General features: G+C 45.0%; 1 protein-coding gene across 1 annotated transcript; it reads right to left on the bottom strand.

The window, feature by feature from the left end:
* Positions 1-762: 762 nt before the first annotated feature.
* On the bottom strand, positions 763-20,526 carry LOC140402549 (basic phospholipase A2-like). Its single transcript, XM_072490399.1, has 4 exons — positions 20,305-20,526; positions 18,462-18,630; positions 4,640-4,749; positions 763-1,133 (listed from the first exon to the last, which is right to left on the bottom strand). The coding sequence occupies exons 1-4, from the start codon at positions 20,345-20,347 to the stop codon at positions 991-993; spliced, it is 465 nt and encodes a 154-aa protein (XP_072346500.1). The 5' UTR covers positions 20,348-20,526; the 3' UTR covers positions 763-990.
* Between the last annotated feature and the right edge of the window lie 1,175 nt (positions 20,527-21,701).

Raw genomic sequence — 21,701 nt, 5'->3', positions numbered from 1 at the left:
CGGGTAAGACAGCACCCACTTTAACCATTTATGTGATAACTGGGATGCTAAGAAAATTGATTGACTGCATGTAATGGATTGTGATGCGAATATAGTTGATTGATTGTATGTAAATGAGAATACAACTGATTCCGCCCCTTGGATCTGTATATTAACCCAATTCAAACCTTAGCTCAAGTGAGAAAGAGGATTGCGAGACTGCGTAGTCTCCAGATCTTTCTCCCAGGTCTGAAATAATAAACTGCCTCTTTATACTCATCCTCAGGCTTTCGTGTCAATATTTTCACCTCTAACAACAGTGTCACTGGTGAGAAGATTCCTGTAGTGAACACAGTTTGGTCTAAAGATTTAAACACTTTGCAATAACTTGGGGCAGGAGTCTGAATGAATGAGAGATTTAACAATATTTACTGGGGGTAATTTTGACCCGGGTGTGAGAGCCACTTTATATCTCTCCCAATTCTTATTTACACTGATTGCAGCAAAGTTGAAATTACCCCACGAGTTGCAGCATTTGTCTCAATGAAGTTGGCAGTTTCAGACTGTGACACCAGGGATGCCTCTTGTCAGCATTTGAGAGCAGAGACGTGACGGCTGCTGCTGCTGTTACACCAGCAGGTGGCAGTGTCGCACCACAAAGTACAAAGAGAACAGCAGGATCCCATACTGTCTGTGAAAGGTCAGAATGTCTGTGCAGAAACTAATTGGACACGCCCCCTGTATCAATAATGAATAAACACTCCCACTCCCAGCATTGCATGCTTCAATCAGTGTATTTTATTTCACCAGAATTGTAAAGTACATTTGAAATGAGTTAAAGGTGAAACAGCAACAAAAGCGAGATCTGAGAGAGACTCAGTGAGCAATTAGAAATCAGGGAGACGGCGAGAGAGAAATCCCATCAATCACACCCGGAATATTCTATTGGAGAGATTCTTGTCAGTGTGACTCTCGGTCACATCTCCATCGCTTCATTGCGAGCTGGAGCTATTAGACGGTCTTACACAGGCTTTGGTCATAATTATAATACTTTGGGTTGTATGAGTGGCTGTGCTTCCTGAAGCACAGAGCAGCTGCAACATCGCAGTTGCAGACCTTCGTACCACATGCTAAACGTGTCAGAATTGTATCAGCTGAAAAAGAGGAGAGAACAACCAAATATACACAGTGTAAAATATGCACTGTAATGTACACATGAAAACACACACTGGGATATACACACATTAATGTACACACTAATTTGGTGGGTGGGGTTGAGGATGTGAGATTCTGCAACATTGAAAAATCCTCATTGTTGTTGGGTCCTTAATGTTGTGGGTGACTCACAATGGTTGGGGCCCAATAATGTTCTTCAAGCTTCTGAAACGACGGGGCTGCTAACGTCTCAGAATGTCTCTGATGTGCGAATGGCCGTCCTCAAGTTCTGGATGGTCATTAATTTTTAATCTAATACTTTGGTGCTGAGGGGGTGGGTGGGTCTGAAGCAGTGGAGAGTCGTTAACGTGGGTGAGGAAGGGGTGGCCTGGAATCGTCGGCTGTGGATTCTGTCCTTGGTGTTGTCAGGGGTTCCCCAATATTGTGAAACTCCCTAATGCTGTCAGTGATGTGGGCTGCATTCCTTTAATGTATTGGGGGCCCTAACATTGTGGGGTGCCCCTAACATGGTGATTTCTATGGGTGACATAATGAGAGTCCCACCACAGCGAGAAGCAGCAAACTATCTCAAACCTCGATATCGCCACAAATGTTCCCCACCTCGAATCTGGGGAATTGTGAAATATCGCTGAGCGATATTTCTAAACTTGAAACCCAAATTAGTTCAACAAAATTTACTGCGAGGCCGGTGATGTCTGATCCACAGCAACCACATCTTCAGTAAGTGTCCACAGATCGAGGAACTGCATCTCAGAGTGAATGAGCTGGACTCGGAGCTTCAGACAAGAATTGTTATTGCAATGGGCCATTTACCTTTGGAAGAGCATTATACTGAGACAGGACAGGTGATTGATAACAAATTCTTGATAATGGTGAGCTGGTGATAAATATCAGGAGACAGCATGTACGTGTCTCTGTACTGATTGGATATTATAATTAAATAGGTATTAATCTGTTATAATTGGTTCGTCATTGTTTTATACTCTGCATAATTTCAACCCAATGAATAGTCATAATTGGACATAGATAACTAATGATATGTGATTGGTATGTGCTGAACTCCTGTAACTTAATCTGAAATATAATTGTCTATACAATACTGGAAACAGGGCTGTCTGGTGTGATAGCCGCAAACACCACCAGTCCAGTTCTAACTGCAATAAGGATCTTGTTTATAACCCCATGACACCCCTGGGGAGTGGTTAGGGCTCACTCACTGTCTGAGATGTCATACGAGGCAGGCTCACATTTCTGGCCCTGTTCCCTCCTACCTCACATTGAGGGTGACACCAGGTGGGATGTTCAAGCATCATGGGGGACCTGCCCCACCATCACTCCCCACCCTGCACACCCTCTACATCCAGGCCCAGCCCATTCCCAACACCCTGGAGGTAGAGGATGGCTGCAGGGTCAGAATGTTGGTGCAAAAATGTTTCCTGGTGACGAGAAACATGGGGCTGGAGTCTCCGCCGGCGGGATGCTCCATTTTGCCGGCAGCCCGGGGGTTTGCCGACGGTGTGGGGCTGCCCCACAATGGGAAACCCCATTGAGCGGCCGGCGTAGCGGAGAAACCCGCCGGCGGGGTGAAACAGAAATGTGGCCGGGTGGAGAATTCAGCCCATTGTTGTGCCCTATCACCAATGTGCCACACCCGTGCCAACTTAAGTGGTCTGATAGATCATAGACTCCCTACATTTCAGAAGGAAGTCATTCGACCCATCGAGCCTGCACTTTCCCTCCTGTGTCTGGGTGTTTAATGGTCTCTGGGCTACTCTATGGGACGGAGGTGTGTCTGGAGTGATCTGAAGTCTCCACTGTCACCTCGCATTACCAGTCCTGGAGGCCGACTCTCGTCTGAGGCATGGTCTCGATGCCCTCAACCATGAAGCACTGAGACTGGGACACATGCCCCCGAGACTGGGCCATGCCACTTGCTGCAGGGACATTATTGGGCTCTCACTTGGTTGCCAAGTGCTGACGTCTGTTTCCAAAATTGCGCTTTCCTCAGCCTCGCCCGCTTGATTTGGGGGCGAGGCCCACCTGCTCAAAATGGCGACCCGATAGTGGAATTCTTCGCTATTCCTTGCAAATCTCACCATGCAGAATATGATGGTGCCTGGCCCGGTAACAGGATGCAAATATATACACTGGGTTTTTTTAAATTTAAACTACCAAATTCATTTTCTTTTCAAATTAAGGGGCAATTTAGCTTGGCCAATCTCCCCACCCAGCACATCTTTTGGGTTGTGGGGATGAGACCCAGGCAGATACGGGGGGAACGTGTAAACTCCACATGTGATTGAGGGCCGGGATCGAACCCAGGTCTTCGGTGCCATGAGGCAGCAGTGCTAACCACTGTGCCGCCCTCGGATGCAAATAGATCGTAATTGTCCGTGTCTATTCTCCCACTGGTGCCCCATTTCTGTCCGACTCTGGATTCTTTGCAGACGGCCGCTGGAACCAGAGTTCCTGATGCGTGGAGAATCCAGCCCATAGTCTCCCAAACGGAAAGTTCCGGGCCTGGGGTGAAATTCTCCCCCAACGGCGCGATGTCTGCCGACTGGCGCCAAAAACGGCGCCAATCAGACGGGCATCGCGCCGGCCCAAAGGTGCGGAATGCTCCGCATCTTTGGCGGCCTAGCCCCAACATTGAGGGGCTAGGCCGACGCCGGAGGGATTTCCGCCCCGCCAGCTGGCGGAAATGGCGTTTGTTGCCCCGCCAGCTGGCGCGGGAATGCGGCGCATGCGCGGGAGCGTCAGCGGCCGCTGTCAGTTTCCCGGCGCATGCGCAGTGGGGAGAGTCTCTTCCACCTCCGCCATGGTGGAGGCCGTGGCGGAGGCGGAAGGGAAAGAGTGCCCCCACAGCACAGGCCCGCCCGCGGATCGGTGGGCCCCGATCGCGGGCCAGGCCACCGTGGGGGCACTCCCCGGGGTCAGATCGCCCCGCGCCCCCCCCCCCCCCCAGGACCCCGGAGCCCGCCCACGCCGCCTGGTCCCGCCGGTAAATACCAGGTTTGATTTACACTGGCGGGACAGGCAATTTCTGGGCGGGACTTCAGCCCATCCGGGCCGGAGAATCCAGCGGGGGGTCCCGCCAACCGGCGCGGCCCGATTCCCGCCCCCGCCCAATCTCCGGTACCAAAGACTTCGGCGGGGGCGGGATTCACGGCGGGGGGTCGGAGAATGACGCCCCTGGTCCCTTGAGCATTCCCAATTTTAATCGGTTCACCATTGGTGGCCGTGTCTTCAGGTGTCTGGGCCCCAAGCTCCGAAATTCCCTCCCTCCACCTTTCCGCCTCTATTGAGACATTCCTTAAAACATCTTTCGTCATCTGAACATTGGATGTTTCATTGCCCTAAAGGCACCACATAAATCTAAGTTGTTGTTGTCTCTTGCTGATGTTGATCGATTGAGGGAAGGGAGAGGACAGGGAGTCAGTGGAACTTCCCAAAGTCAAATTGATTTTGTTTGGTGTTTACTTACCGCATCTGGGGACCTCATTTTCACAATGTGTCGAGTACGGTGTAAACAGAGGTTTACATCCCAGTGAACTTTCGGCTTCTCCATAACAGTCATCGTGAACTTGACAGCATCTGAGTGGGTGACAAACAAGAGCTATCATTTCAGATGTAAGTTTTTCACGGAGAGACTGAAACTCAGTCAGGGGCTTAATGATTCCAAACAAGCCTCAGATTGGGTTCCCAACTCTGAAGAATTGTCCTGGAGTTTTCAGGAGCTAAAGATGAATCCTCAGGGAACTCATTTCACATAACTGAGGGGATTGCTGCACTTTAACAACATGGTCTTCTCCTATTATATTTCTTTTTAAAAATAAATTTAGAGTACTCATTTCATTTTATTTCCAATTCAGGGGCAATTTAATGTGGCCAATCCACCTGCTCTGCATATCTTTGGGTTGTGGGGGCGAAACCCACGCAAACACGGGGAGAATGTGCAAATTCCACATGGACAGTGACCCAGGGCCGGGATCGAACCTGGGATCTCGGCGCTGTGAAGCAGCAGTGCTAACCACTGCGCCACCGTACTGCCCTCCTATTTTATTTCAACGGATTTGTTCATTGGAGATAAACTGGGGATGGGAGGGAAAATATGTTTCTGAAAAAACACCCAATCAGATGAAAAAGAGTGGAAATGTCAGACCAATGGCAGCATGGAGGTGGGATGTTTGAGGTGGGAGGTGATATCTTGAACAATCCAGGAGTATATACAATTATTCTTGGTATCATCATCATCAAAGCGATATTTTCTGAAAGAACATGGAGCCCTGCCCACAACAAACATGGAGATTGTCCGAGACAAACATGGAGGCTGCCCACGACAAACATGGAGGCTGCCCACGACAAACATGGAGGCTGCCCACGACAAACATGGAGGCTGCCCACGACAAACATGGAGGCTGCCCACGACAAACATGGAGGCTGCCCACGACAAACATGGAGGCTGCCCCCAAGAAATGTGGCAATAAGCTGCCCATGACAAATATCGAGGCTGTCTATGACCAGCATGGTGGTCTGAAGATTTTGCTGTTTTCCACTTACAAACCAAAATTCAACGACTTTAACTTGCTGCTTTTGTATTCAGGTAGTGGGAGATTACCAGAAATTGTAAGTAACAGCAGAGGTCCAGTTTAATTGGGTCATTTATTCGGGTGACCAGGTTTTCAAAAGTCAAAAGTCGGACACATTGAAAAACCAACCGAGATGATGCTCATGTTGAGTGACCAATGGCAGGAGTCTGGGGAATATGTCCAATCAGAGTTGGATACCCTTTAAAGACTCCCAATTATTGAAGACAGCGGTTATGAGCGACAGACTTCTATTTCAATGGACCCAATCTTCCGAGGAATGACGATCACTGATCATCGGATTGCCACTCCTCTCACACTTACTTCCCTCGCTGCTGGTCTGTGATGTGGAGAGATGCCAACAGGGTGGGTTCAATTTCCGCACCTTCTGGGGTTATCCATGAAGGCCCCGCCTTCTGAACCCTGACCCTCTCCTGAGGTGTGGTGACCCTCAGGTTAAATCACCAACAGTCAACTCACTCCCTCAAAGGGGAAAGCAGTCTATGGCCTTCTGGGATGATGGCAACTTCACCTTTTTCACTTCCCTTGAAGCGGAGCTCAATCTTTCTCACTTGGATCTCTGAACAGGGTCTCCCGGGAAATACTGAGCATAACTGCTCCTGGAGTCGGTGCCTCACGGAGCAGGAACAGCCCTGAATAGTTACCCCAAGTAGCTCCTATAAATTAACCTCAGTAACCCCGATAAAATACCCCAGTAACTCCTACAAATTACCCCAAGTAGCTCCTATAAATTAACCTCAGTAACCCCCATAAAATACCCCAGTAACTCCTACAAATTACCCCAAGTAGCTCCTATAAATTAACCTCAGTAACCCCCAAAAAATACCCCAGTAACTCCTACAAATTACCCCCAGTAACTCCTATAAATTACTCCCAGAAACTCCTCTAAATTACTCCCAGTAACTCCTCTAAATTACCCCCAGTAACTCCTATAAATTACTCCCAGTAACTCCTCTAAATTACTCCCAGTAACTCCTCTAAATTACTCCCAGTAACTCCTATAAATTACCCCAGTCACTCCTATAAATTACCCCCAGTAACTCCTATAAATTACCCCCAGTAACTCCTATAAATTACCCCCAGTAACTCCTATAAATTACCCCCAGTAACTCCTATAAATTACCCCCAGTAACTCCACAACATTATCCATAGTAACTCCTAGAAATTACCCCCAGTAACTCCTATAAATTACCCCTAGTAACTCCTATAAATTACCCCCAGTAACTCCGATAAATTAGCCAAGTAGCTCCTATAAATTACCCCCAGTAGCTCCTATAAAATACCCCCAGTAGCTCCTATAAATTACCCCCAGTAGCTCCTATAAATTACCCCCAGTAACTCCTATAAAGTACCCCCAGTAACTCCAATAAATTACCCCCAGTAGCTCATGTAAATTACCCCCAGTAGCTCCTGTAAATTACCCCCAGTAACTCCTATAAAGTACCCCCAGTAACTCCTATAAATTACCCCCAGTAGCTCCTATAAATTACCCCCAGTAACTCCTATAAATTACCCCCAGTAACTCCTATAATTTACCCCCAGTAACTCCTATAAATTACCCCCAGTAACTCCTATCAATTACACCCAATAACTCCTAAAATTACCCCATTAACTCCGATAAATTACCCCAGTAGCTCCTATAAATTATCCCCAGTAACTCCTATACATTACCCCCAGCAACTCCTATAAATTACCCCCAGTAACTCCTATAAATTACCCCCAGTAGCTCCAATACATTACCCCCAGTAACTCCTATAAATTACCCCCAGTTGCTACTACAAATTACCCCAGTAACTCCTATAAATTACCCCCAGTAGCTCCTATAATTTACCCCCAGTAAATCCTATAAATTACCCCCAGTAGCTCCTATAACTACCCCCAGTAACTCCTATAAATTACCCCCAGTACCTCCTATAAATTACCCCCAGTAGCTCCTATAAATTACCCCCAGTAACTCCTATAAATTACCCCCAGTAACTCCTATAAATTACCCCCAGTAGCACCTATACATTTCCCCCAGTAACTCCTATATATTACCCCCAGTGACTCCTATAAATTACCCCAGTCACTCCTATAAATTTCCCCCAGTAACTCCTATAAATTACCCCCAGTAACTCCTATAAATTACCACCAGTAACTCCTATAAATTACCCCCAGTAACACCTATAAATTACCACAGTAACTCCTATAAATTACCCCCAGTAACTCCTATAAATTACCCCAAGTAACTCCTATAAATTACCCCCAGTAGCTCCTATAAATTACCCCAAGTAACTCCTATAAATTACCCCCAGTAGCTCCTATAAATTACCCCAAGTAACTCCTATAAATTACCCCCAGTAACTCCTATAAAGTACCCCCAGTAACTCCTATAAATTACCCCCAGTAGCTCCTGTAAATTACCCCCAGTAACTCATATAAATTACCCCCAGTAGCTCCTGTAAATTACCCCCAGTAGCTCCTATAAATTACCCCAGTAACTGCTATAAATTACCCCCAGTAACTCCTATAAAGTACCCCCAGTAACTCCTATAAATTACCCCCAGTAGCTCCTGTAAATTACCCCCAGAAACTCCTGTAAATTACCCCCAGTGACTCCGATAAATTACCCCAGTAACTCCTATAAATTACCCCAGTAACTCCTATAAATTACCCTCAGTAGCTCCTATAAATTACCCCAGTAACTCCTATAAATTACCCCAGTAACTCCTATAAATTACCCCAGTAACTCCTATAAATTACCCTCAGTAGCTCCTATAAATTACCCCAGTAACTCCTATAAATTACCCCCAGTAGCTCCTATAAATTACCCCAGTATCTCCAATAAATTACCCCCAGTAGCTCCTATAAATTACCCCCAGTTGCTCCTATAAATTACCCCCAGTATCTCCTATAAATTACCCCAGTAATTCCTATAAATTACTCCCAGTAACTCCTATAAATTACCCCCAGTAGCTCCTATAAATTACCCCAGTAACTCCTATAAATTACCCCCAGTAGCTCCTACAAATTACCCCAGTAACTCCTATAAATTACCCCCAGTGACTCCTATAAATTACCCCCAGTAACTCCTATAAATTACCCCCAGTAGCTCCTATAAATTACCCCCAGTAGCTCCTATAAATTACCCCCAGTAGCTCCTATAAATTACCCCAGTAACTCCTATAAATTACCCCCAGTAGCTCCTACAAATTACCCCAGTAACTCCTATAAATTACCCCCAGTGACTCCTATAAATTACCCCTAGTAACTCTTCTAAATTACCCCCAGTAGCTCCTAGAAATTACCCCCAGTAACTCATATAAATTACCTCCAGTAACTCCTATAAATTACCCCCAGTAACTCATATAAATTACCCCCAGTGACTCCTATAAATTACCCCCAGTAACTCCTATAAATTACCCCCAGTAGCTCCTGTAAATTACCCCCAGAAACTCCTGTAAATTACCCCCAGTGACTCCGATAAATTACCCCAGTAACTCCTATAAATTACCCCAGTAACTCCTATAAATTACCCTCAGTAGCTCCTATAAATTACCCCAGTAACTCCTATAAATTACCCCAGTAACTCCTATAAATTACCCCAGTAACTGCTATAAATTACCCTCAGTAGCTCCTATAAATTACCCCAGTAACTCCTATAAATTACCCCCAGTAGCTCCTATAAATTACCCCAGTATCTCCAATAAATTACCCCCAGTAGCTCCTATAAATTACCCCCAGTTGCTCCTATAAACTACCCCCAGTATCTCCTATAAATTACCCCAGTAATTCCTATAAATTACTCCCAGTAACTCCTATAAATTACCCCCAGTAGCTCCTATAAATTACCCCAGTAACTCCTATAAATTACCCCCAGTAGCTCCTATAAATTACCCCCAGTAACTCTTATAAATTACCCCCAGTAGCTCCTAGAAATTACCCCCAGTAACTCATATAAATTACCTCCAGTATCTCCTATAAATTACCCCCAGTAACTCATATAAATTACCCCCAGTAGCTCCTGTAAATTACCCCCAGTAACTCCTATATATTACCCCCAGTGACTCCTATAAATTACCCCCAGTAACTCCTATATATTACCCCCAGTGACTCCTATAAATTACCCCAGTAACTCATATAAATTACCCCCAGTAGCTCCTATAAATTACCCCCAGTAACTCCTATATATTACCCCCAGTGACTCCTATAAATTACCCCAGTAACTCCTATAAATTACCCCCAGTAACTCCTATAAATTACACCAAATAACTCCTAAAATTACCCCATTAACTCCGATAAATTACCCCAGTAGCTCCTATAAATTACCCCCAGTAACTCCTATACATTACCCCCAGCAACTCCTATAAATTACCCCCAGTAGCTCCAATACATTACCCCCAGTAACTCCTATAAATTACCCCCAGTTGCTCCTACAAATTACCCCAGTAACTCCTATAAATTACCCCCAGTAGCTCCTATAATTACCCCCAGTAACTCCTATAAATTACCTCCAGTAACTCCTATAAATTACCCCCAGTAACTCATATAAATTACCCCCAGTAGCTCCTATAAATTACCCCCAGTAACTCCTATATATTACCCCCAGTGACTCCTATAAATTACCCCCAGTAACTCCTATATATTACCCCCAGTGACTCCTATAAATTACCCCAGTAACTCATATAAATTACCCCCAGTAGCTCCTATAAATTACCCCCAGTAACTCCTATATATTACCCCAGTGACTCCTATAAATTACCCCAGTAACTCCTATAAATTACCCCCAGTAACTCCTATAAATTACACCCAATAACTCCTAAAATTACCCCATTAACTCCGATAAATTACCCCAGTAGCTCCAATAAATTACCCCCAGTAACTCCTATACATTACCCCCAGCAACTCCTATAAATTACCCCCAGTAACTCCTATAAATTACCCCCAGTTGCTCCTACAAATTACCCCAGTAACTCCTATAAATTACCCCCAGTAGCTCCTATAATTACCCCCAGTAACTCCTATAAATTACCCCCAGTAGCTCCTATAAATTACCCCCAGTAGCTCCTATAACTACCCCCAGTAACTCCTATAAATTACCCCCAGTACCTCCTATAAATTACCCCCAGTAGCTCCTATAAATTACCCCCAGTAACTCCTATAAATCACCCCCAGTAACTCCTATAAATTACCCCCAGTAGCTCCTATAAATTACCCCCAGTAGCTCCTATAAATTACCCCCAGTAACTCCTGTAAATTACCCCCAGTAACTCCTATAAATTACCCCCAGTAGCTCCTATAAATTACCCCCAGTAACTCCTATAAATTACCCCCAGTAACTCCTATAAATTACCCCCAGTAGCTCCTATAAATTACCCAAGTAACTCCAGTAAATTACCCCCAGTGACTCCTATAAATTACCTCCAGTAACTCCTATAAATTACCCCAGTAACTCCTATAAATTACACCCAGTAACTCCTGTAAATTACCCCCATAAATTCCTATAAATGACTTCCAGTCACTTCTATAGGGGTTGGTTTAGCACACTATGCTAAATCGCTGGCTTTTAAAAGCAGACCAAGGCAGGCCAGCAGCACGGTTGAATTCCCGTACCAGTCTCCCCGAACAGGCGCCGGAATGTGGCGACTAGGGGCTGTTCACAGTAACTTCATTGAAGCCTACTTGTGACAATAAGTGATTTTCATTTTATTTTTCATTTATAATTTACCTCCAGTAGCTCCTATAAATTACCCCCAGTAACTTCTATAAATTACCCCCAGTAGCTCCTGTAAATTACCCCCAGTAGCTCCTATAAATTACCCCAGTAACTCCTATAAATTACCCCCAGTAACTCCTATAAATTACCCCCAGTAACTCCTATAAATTACCCCCAGTAACTCCTATAAATTACCCCCAGTAACTCCTATAAATTACCCCCAGTAGCTCCTATAATTACCCCCAGTAACTCCTATAAATTACCCCCAGTAGCTCCTATAAATTACCCCCAGTAGCTCCTATAACTACCCCCAGTAACTCCTATAAATTACCCCCAGTACCTCCTATAAATTACCCCCAGTAGCTCCTATAAATTACCCCCAGTAACTCCTATAAATCACCCCCAGTAACTCCTATAAATTACCCCCAGTAGCTCCTATAAATTACCCCCAGTAGCTCCTATAAATTACCCCCAGTAACTCCTATAAATTACCCCCAGTAACTCCTATAAATTACCCCCAGTAGCTCCTATAAATTACCCCCAGTAACTCCTATAAATTACCCCCAGTAACTCCTATAAATTACCCCCAGTAGCTCCTATAAATTACCCAAGTAACTCCTGTAAATTACCCCCAGTGACTCCTATAAATTACCTCCAGTAACTCCTATAAATTACCCCAGTAACTCCTATAAATTACACCCAGTAACTCCTATAAATTACACCCAGTAACTCCTATAAATTACCCCCAGTAACTCCTATAAATTACCCCCAGTAACTCCTATAAATTACCCCCAGTAACTCCTATAAATTACCCCCAGTGACTCCTATAAATTATCCCCAGTGACTCCTATAAATTACCCCCAGTAACTCCTATAAATTACCCCCAGTAACTTCTATAAATTACCCCCAGTAACTCCTATAAATTACCACCAGTAACTCCTATAAATTACCCCCAGTAACTCCTATAAATTACCCCCAGTAGCTCCTGTAAATTACCCCCAGTAACTCCTATAAATTACCCCCAGTAGCTCCTATAAATTACCCCCAGTAGCTCCTGTAAATTACCCCCAGTAACTCCTATAAATTACCCCCAGTAGCTCCTGTAAATTACCCCCAGTAGCTCCTATAAATTACCCCAGTAACTCCTATAAATTACCCCCAGTAGCTCCTGTAAATTACCCCCAGTAGCTCCAATACATTACCCCCAGTAACTCCTATAAATTACCCCCAGTTGCTCCTACAAATTACCCCAGTAACTCCTATAAATTACCCCCAGTAGCTCCTATAATTACCCCCAGTAACTCCTATAAATTACCTCCAGTAACTCCTATAAATTACCCCCAGTAACTCATATAAATTACCCCCAGTAGCTCCTATAAATTACCCCCAGTAACTCCTATATATTACCCCCAGTGACTCCTATAAATTACCCCCAGTAACTCCTATATATTACCCCCAGTGACTCCTATAAATTACCCCAGTAACTCATATAAATTACCCCCAGTAGCTCCTATAAATTACCCCCAGTAACTCCTATATATTACCCCCAGTGACTCCTATAAATTACCCCAGTAACTCCTATAAATTACACCCAGTAACTCCTATAAATTACACCCAATAACTCCTAAAATTACCCCATTAACTCCGATAAATTACCCCAGTAGCTCCTATAAATTACCCCCAGTAACTCCTATATATTACCCCCAGCAACTCCTATAAATTACCCCCAGTAACTCCTATAAATTACCCCCAGTTGCTCCTACAAATTACCCCAGTAACTCCTATAAATTACCCCAAGTAGCTCCTATAATTACCCCCAGTAACTCCTATAAATTACCCCCAGTAGCTCCTATAAATTACCCCCAGTAGCTCCTATAACTACCCCCAGTAACTCCTATAAATTACCCCCAGTACCTCCTATAAATTACCCCCAGTAGCTCCTATAAATTACCCCCAGTAACTCCTATAAATCACCCCCAGTAACTCCTATAAATTACCCCCAGTAGCTCCTATAAATTACCCCCAGTAGCTCCTATAAATTACCCCCAGTAACTCCTGTAAATTACCCCCAGTAACTCCTATAAATTACCCCCAGTAGCTCCTATAAATTACCCCCAGTAACTCCTATAAATTACCCCCAGTAACTCCTATAAATTACCCCCAGTAGCTCCTATAAATTACCCAAGTAACTCCTGTAAATTACCCCCAGTGACTCCTATAAATTACCCCCAGTAACTCCTATAAATTACCCCAGTAACTCCTATAAATTACACCCAGTAACTCCTGTAAATTACCCCCATAAATTCCTATAAATGACTTCCAGTCACTTCTATAGGGGTTGGTTTAGCACACTATGCTAAATCGCTGGCTTTTAAAAGCAGACCAAGGCAGGCCAGCAGCACGGTTGAATTCCCGTACCAGTCTCCCCGAACAGGCGCCGGAATGTGGCGACTAGGGGCTGTTCACAGTAACTTCATTGAAGCCTACTTGTGACAATAAGTGATTTTCATTTTATTTTTCATTTATAATTTACCTCCAGTAGCTCCTATAAATTACCCCCAGTAGCTCCTGTAAATTACCCCCAGTAGCTCCTATAAATTACCCCAGTAACTCCTATAAATTACCCCCAGTAACTCCTATAAATTACCCCCAGTAACTCCTATAAATTACCCCCAGTAACTCCTATAAATTACCCCCAGTAACTCCTATAAATTACCCCCAGTAGCTCCTATAATTACCCCCAGTAACTCCTATAAATTACCCCCAGTAGCTCCTATAAATTACCCCCAGTAGCTCCTATAACTACCCCCAGTAACTCCTATAAATTACCCCCAGTACCTCCTATAAATTACCCCCAGTAGCTCCTATAAATTACCCCCAGTAACTCCTATAAATCACCCCCAGTAACTCCTATAAATTACCCCCAGTAGCTCCTATAAATTACCCCCAGTAGCTCCTATAAATTACCCCCAGTAACTCCTATAAATTACCCCCAGTAACTCCTATAAATTACCCCCAGTAGCTCCTATAAATTACCCCCAGTAACTCCTATAAATTACCCCCAGTAACTCCTATAAATTACCCCCAGTAGCTCCTATAAATTACCCAAGTAACTCCTGTAAATTACCCCCAGTGACTCCTATAAATTACCTCCAGTAACTCCTATAAATTACCCCAGTAACTCCTATAAATTACACCCAGTAACTCCTATAAATTACACCCAGTAACTCCTATAAATTACCCCCAGTAACTCCTATAAATTACCCCCAGTAACTCCTATAAATTACCCCCAGTAACTCCTATAAATTACCCCCAGTGACTCCTATAAATTACCCCCAGTGACTCCTATAAATTACCCCCAGTAACTCCTATAAATTACCCCCAGTAGCTCCTATAAATTACCCCAGTAACTCCTATAAATTACCCCCAGTAATCCTATAAATTACCCCCAGTAGCTCCTGTAAACTACCCCCAGTAACTCCTATAAATTACCCCCAGTAGCTCCTATAAATTACCCCCAGTAACTCCTATAAATTACCCCCAGTAACTCCTATAAATTACCCCAGTAACTCCAATAAATTACCCCCAGTAGCTCCTGTAAATTACCCTCAGTAACTCCTATAAATTACCCCCAGTGACTCCTATAAATTACCCCAGTAACTCCTATAAATTACCCCAGTAGCTCCTATAAATTACCCCTGTAGCTCCTATAAATTACCCCAGTATCTCCTATAAATTACCCCAGTAACACCTATAAATTACCCCCAGTGACTCCTATAAATTACCCCAGTAACTCCTATATATTACCCCAGTAGCTCCTATAAATTACCCCCAGTATCTCCTATAAATTACCCCAGTAGCTCCTATAAATTACCCCCAGTGACTCCTATAAATTACCCCAGTAACTCCTATAAATTACCCCAGTAAGTCCTGTAAATAACCCCCAGTAGCTCTTATAAATTACCCCCAGTGACTCCTATAAATTACCCCCAGTAACTCCTATAAATTACCCCCAGTAGCTCCTAGAAATTACCCCAGTAGCTCCTATAAATTACCCAAGTAACTCCTTTAAATTACCCCCAGTGACTCCTATAAATTACCCCCAGTAACTCCTATAAATTACCCCCAGTAACCCCTATAAATTACCCCCAGTAACTCCTATAAATTACCCCCTGTAACTCCTATAAATTACCCCAGTAACTCCTATAAATTACCCCAGTAACTCCTGTAAATTACCCCCAGTAACTCCCATAAATTACCCCCAGTAACTCCTATAAATTACCCCAGTAACTCCTAAAAAATACCCCCAGTGACTCCTAACTCCTCTCAATTACCCCCTGTAACTCCTATAAATTACCCCCAGTAACTCCTATAAATTACCCCCAGTAACTCCTTTAAATTACCCCCAGTAACTCCTATAAATTACCACCAGTAACTCCTATAAATTACCCCCAGTAACTCCTATAAATTACCCCCAGTAACTCCTATAAATTATCCCCAGTAACTCCTATAAATTACCCCCAGTGACTCCTATAAATTACCCCCAGTGACTCCTATGAATTACCCCCAGTAACTCCTATAAATTACCCCCAGTAACTCCTATAAATTACCCCCAGTAACTCCTATAAATTACCACCAGTAACTCCTATAAATTACCCCCAGTAACTCCTATAAATTACCCCCAGTAGCTCCTGTAAATTACCCACAGTAACTCCTATAAATTACCCCCAGTAGCTCCTATAAATTACCCCCAGTAGCTCCTGTAAATTACCCCCAGTAACTCCTATAAATTACCCCCAGTAGCTCCTGTAAATTACCCCCAGTAGCTCCTATAAATTACCCCAGTAACTCCTATAAATTACCCCCAGTAGCTCCTGTAAATTACCCCCAGTAGCTCCTGTAAATTACCCCCAGTAGCTCCTATAAATTACCCCAGTAACTCCTATAAATTACCCCCAGTAGCTCCTGTAAATTACCCCCAGTAACTCCTATAAATTACCCCCAGTAGCTCCTATGAATTACCCCAGTAACTCCTATAAATTACCCCCAGTAACTCCTATAAATTACCCCCAGTAGCTCCTGTAAATTACCCCCAGTAACTCCTATAAATTACCCCCAGCAGCTCCTATAAATTACCCCAGTAACTCCTATAAATTACCCCCAGTAGCTCCTGTAAATTACCCCCAGTAGCTCCTGTAAATTACCCTCAGTAACTCCTATAAATTACCCCCAGTGACTCCTATAAATTACCCCAGTAACTCCTATAAATTACCCCCTGTAACTCCTATAAATTACCCCAGTAACTCCTATAAATTACCCCAGTAACTCCTGTAAATTACCCCCAGTAACTCCCATAAATTACCCCCAGTAACTCCTATAAATTACCCTCGGTTGCTCCTATAAATTACCCCAGTAACTCCTAAAAAATACCCCCAGTGACTCCTAACTCCTCTCAATTACCCCCAGTAGCTCCTATAAATTACCCCCAGTAACTCCTTTGAATGACCCCAGTAACTCCTTTAAATTACCCCAGTAACTCCTGTAAATTACCCCCAGTAGCTCCTATAAATTGCCCCAGTAACTCCTATAAATTACCCCCAGTAGCTCCTATAAATTACCCCAGTAACTCCTTGAAATTACCCCTAGTAACTCCTATAAATTACCCCAGTAACTCCTTTACATTACCCCCAGTAACTCCTTTAAATTACCCCAGTAACTCCTATAAATTACCCCCAGTAGCTCCTATAAATTACCCCAGTAACTCCTATAAATTACCCCCAGTGACTCCTAACTCCTATAAATTACCCCCAGTGACTCCTATAAATTACCCCCAGTAGCTCCTATAAATTACCCCAGTAACTCCTTTAAATTACCCCCAGTAGCTCCTATAAATTACCCCAGTAACTCCTATAAATTACCCCCAGTGACTCCTAACTCCTATAAATTACCCCCAGTAACTCCTATAAATTACCCCCAGTAACTCGTATAAATTACCACCAGTAACTCCTATAAATTACCCCCAGTAACTCCTATAAATTACCCCCAGTAGCTCCTGTAAATTACCCCCAGTAACTCCTATAAATTACCCCCAGTAGCTCCTATAAATTACCCCCAGTAGCTCCTGTAAATTACCCCCAGTAACTCCTATAAATTACCCCCAGTAGCTCCTGTAAATTACCCCCAGTAACTCCTATAAATTACCCCCAGTAGCTCCTGTAAATTACCCCCAGTATCTCCTATAAATCACCCCCCGTAAGTCCTATAAATTACCCCAGTAACTCCTATAAATCACCCCCAGTAACTCCTATAAATTACCCCAGTAACTCCTATAAATTACCCCCAGTAACTCCTATAAATTACTCCCAGTGACTCCTATAAATTACCCCCAGTAACTCCTATAAATTACCCCCAGTAACTCCTATAAATTACCCCCAGTAACTCCTATAAATTACCCCCAGTAACTCCTATAAATTACCCCCAGTCACTCCTATAATTTACCTCCAGTAACTCCTATAAATCACCCCCTGTAACTCCTATAAATTACCCCAGTAACTCCTATAAATTACCCCAGTAACTCCTATAAATTACCCCCAGTAACTCCTATAAATTACCCCAGTAACTCCTATAGATTACACCCAGTAACTCCTGTAAATTGCCACCAGTAACTCCTAGAAACTACCTCCAGCAACCTGTATAAATTACGCAAAGTAACTCCTGAAAGTTAACTGCAGTTACTCCAATGAGTTACTGAATAAATGACTCTCCATTTATCGGAACATGAGGTCAACCTGGTCATTATATCTTAGCGATTGTGGGATCTTGCTGTGTACAAATTGCGTTCTACCTGGAGGCAGTGATAAGGACGATAGAGAAACAAGCTCTGTCTCTCTGAGGAATGTCTTGTCTCTGCTTTGTACCAGAGTAAAACCTTGCTGATTCTCAGCCAGCGCAAACACCCACATCTTCACGGAGAGAGTTTTTACACAAGTATCGTCTCATTTTACCTGTCGAGGTCATCCAATGGCTGGTTTCCATTTCCTCCATACCCACAGAAACAGCCATAGTCCATGTAGCGCTGGTTCGGGACATTTGGACTGGCACACACAACAACATTTTTGAAGTTAACCACGCTTCTTCCCTGAACTGCGAATCCCTGAGCAGGGATGCAAATTGCTACAAGAGGAAAACAAAATGAATCATTGTGTCAGGAAAGCCCTGGTACAGAGTGAGCAGGGAGACAATTTACCAACACGCCGATTTAGAAAGCAGAAGAACGGCAAAAGAATATTCCTGAATTCAGCGGAAATTGAGTCTCGGAAACAGGCCATTCGGCCCAACAATCCCATGGGCTGGATTCTCCGTCAGCAGCGGGGTTCCCGACCCAGCGGAGAATCGAGCACTGGTCTAAAAGCGAGATCAGTGCCGATGTTGCAGTCCCCCGCCCGCAGCGGCAGTGAGCTACACGCCCCTCGCCGGCAGGAGGATGCAAATGGGCATTGAGCATCCAGTAAACTCTGATTAACGGGCTGGAAACCCGCTTTTCCAGACCCACGGGATGCTCCAGGCCTCGCAGCCGGGATTCAGGCGGCTGTGGATTGGCGAGGGTATTTTCAGGGGTTGCCCTGAAGCTGTGCACCCCGCGGTGGGTCAAGGCGGTAAGTATGTAACGTACGTGCCCCCCAAAGTCCATGGATGGCCCCCAGCCCCTCACAACACAAACCCTCTTGGTCTGACTGACAGCCCCTCACCACATCAAAGGCAGATAAGTGCTTCATGCGTAAAACAGAGCAAGTCAAAGCAATTGGCGGCCCTTTAGCGGGTCCGACGGCCTCCCACAAGCTCCATGCCCTGCATACATTTGTGTAGCGAGGGAGAGCAATTTGCTCCTAGGACCCACTCCTAGTGCCAGCGCAGACCCGGAGCGATTCCACTCCAGCGGGAGAACATGGACTCCTGAATGGACAATCCAGACGGATGGTTATTGATCTGTTCCACACCAGGTTCCTCCCACCCTCTTCCTCTAACAGTAGCAGTGTAACTTTCCATTCCTTTCTCCCTCATTTACTTACCGAGCTTACCCTCAAAGCCATCAATAATATTCACATCAAATATTCCCTGTGGCAGTGAGTTTCACAATCTGCCCATCAAACACTCCCAGGACAGGTACAGCACGGGGTCAGATACAGAGTAAAGCTCCCTCTACACTGTCCCCATCAAACACTCCCAGGACAGCTACAGCACGGGGTTAGATACAGAGTAAAGCTCCCTCTACACTGTCCCCATCAAACACTCCCAGGACAGGCACAGCACGGGGTTAGATACAGAGTAAAGCTCCCTCTACACTGTCCCCATCAAACACTCCCAGGACAGCTACAGCACGGGGTTAGATACAGAGTAAAGCTCCCTCTACACTGTCCCCATCAAACACTGCCAGGACAGGTACAGCACGGGGTTAGATACAGAGTAAAGCTCCCTCTACACTGTCCCCATCAAACACTCCCAGGACAGGGACAGCACGGGGTTAGATACAGAGTAAAGCTCCCTCTACACTGTCCCCATCAAACACTCCCAGGACAGGTACAGCACGGGATTAGATACAGAGTAAAGCTCCCTCTACACTGTCCCATCAAACACTCCCAGGACAGGTACAGCACGGGGTTAGATACAGAGTAAAGCTCCCTCTACACTGTCCCATCAAACACTCCCAGGACAGGTATTCACATTTATTTTAGCTTCTTTCTCATTGACAATTCTCTGTTCTGAATTACCCCAGTTTTGGGTGCTGCCTCACTTGCTGTTCCCCCCACTCCTACAGCACATCCCTGAGGTCTCCAGTTGATCACTTACCTCCGAGCACGATGAGGATGGCAGTGAGTTTCGGGGACTCCATGATTTCTCGTTTCCTCCGAGTGATCGATGTTTGTCTCTCCGTGGCTCTGCCTCTTTTATTCGGCTCTCGGGGAGGTTACAACCCAGATTAGCTCAGCAAATGCAAATAGGGTGAAGAATCCTTGGCTGCTGATTCAGATATTTTGCTGTTGTCCAACGTGTGAGTGGTTGCAAGCACCTGTGGTTCTGGTGTGGGGCTTGTAGGCTTGGATTCTCTGAGCAAAATACTGAGAAGTGAGGACATTTGTAAGTGTCACTTTATAGGTTGTGATGCACCACATGAATATATATGCCCAATCTTGTAGCTCAGGGCCTAATCAAGAGTCAGCACTTTCAGGAACTGTACCCCAGTGAGAGTCAGCACCATCAGGAACTGTGCCCCAGTGAGAGTCAGCACCTTCAGGAACTGTACCCCAGTGAGAGTCACCACCTTCAGGAACTGTACCCCAGTGGGAGTCAGCACCTTCAGGAACTGTACCCGAGTGAGAGTCAGCAACTTCAGGAACTGTACCCCAGTGAGAGTCAGCAGCTTCAGGAACTGTACCCCAGTGAGAGTCAGAACCTTCAAGAACTGTACCCCAGTGAGAGTCAGCACTTTCAGGAACTGTACCCCAGTGAGAGTCAGCACCTTCAGGAACTGTACCCCAGTGAGAGTCACCACCTTCGGGAACTGTACTCCAGTGAGAGTCAGCACCTTCAGGAACTGTACCCCAGTGAGAGTCATCACCTTCAGGAACTGTACCCCAGTGGGAGTCAGCACCTTCAGGAACTGTACCCCAGTGAGAGTCAGCAACTTCAGGAACTGTACCCCAGTGGGAGTCAGCACCTTCAGGAACTGTACCCCAGTGAGAGTCAGCAACTTCAGGAACTGTACCCCAGTGAGATTCAGCACCTTCAGGAACCGTACCACAGTGAGAGTCAGCACCTTCAGGAACTGTACCCCAGTGAGAGTCAGCACCTTCAGGAACTGTACCCCAGTGAGAGTCAGCACCTTCAGGAACTGTGCCCCAGTGAGAGTCAGCAACTTCAGGAACTGTACCCCAGTGAGAGTCAGCACCTTCAGGAACTGTACCCCAGTGAGAGTCAGCACCTTCAGGAACTTTAAGAGCAGCACGGTAGCATTGTGTATAGCACAATTGCTTCACAGCTCCAGGGTCCCAGATTCGATTCCAGCTTGGGTCACTGTTTGTGGGGAGTCTGCACATCCTTCCCGTTTGTGCGTGGGTTTCCTCCGGGTGCTCCGGTTTCCTCCCACAGTCCAAAGATGTGCAGGTTAGGTGGATTGGCCATGATAAATTGCCCTTAGTGTCCAAAATTGCCTTTAGTGTTGGATGGGGTTACTGGGTTATGGGGAT

Source organism: Scyliorhinus torazame, chromosome 25 (assembly GCF_047496885.1).
Source record: "Scyliorhinus torazame isolate Kashiwa2021f chromosome 25, sScyTor2.1, whole genome shotgun sequence".
NCBI classification, from domain to species: Eukaryota; Metazoa; Chordata; class Chondrichthyes; order Carcharhiniformes; family Scyliorhinidae; genus Scyliorhinus; species Scyliorhinus torazame.
This window is presented reverse-complemented; position numbering and strand designations above follow the sequence as displayed.

Bases quoted from the DNA above. Each gene is read 5' to 3' on its own strand.
- LOC140402549 (XM_072490399.1), bottom strand. From the start codon at position 20,347: ATGGAGTCCCCGAAACTCACTGCCATCCTCATCGTGCTCGGAG. The intron at 18,631-20,304 runs GTAAGTGATCAA...TTCCTCTTGTAG, and splicing joins CATCCTCATCGTGCTCGGAG to CAATTTGCATCCCTGCTCAG. The intron at 1,134-4,639 runs GTAAGTAAACAC...CCTCTTTTTCAG, and splicing joins AAATGAGGTCCCCAGATGCG to CTGATACAATTCTGACACGT.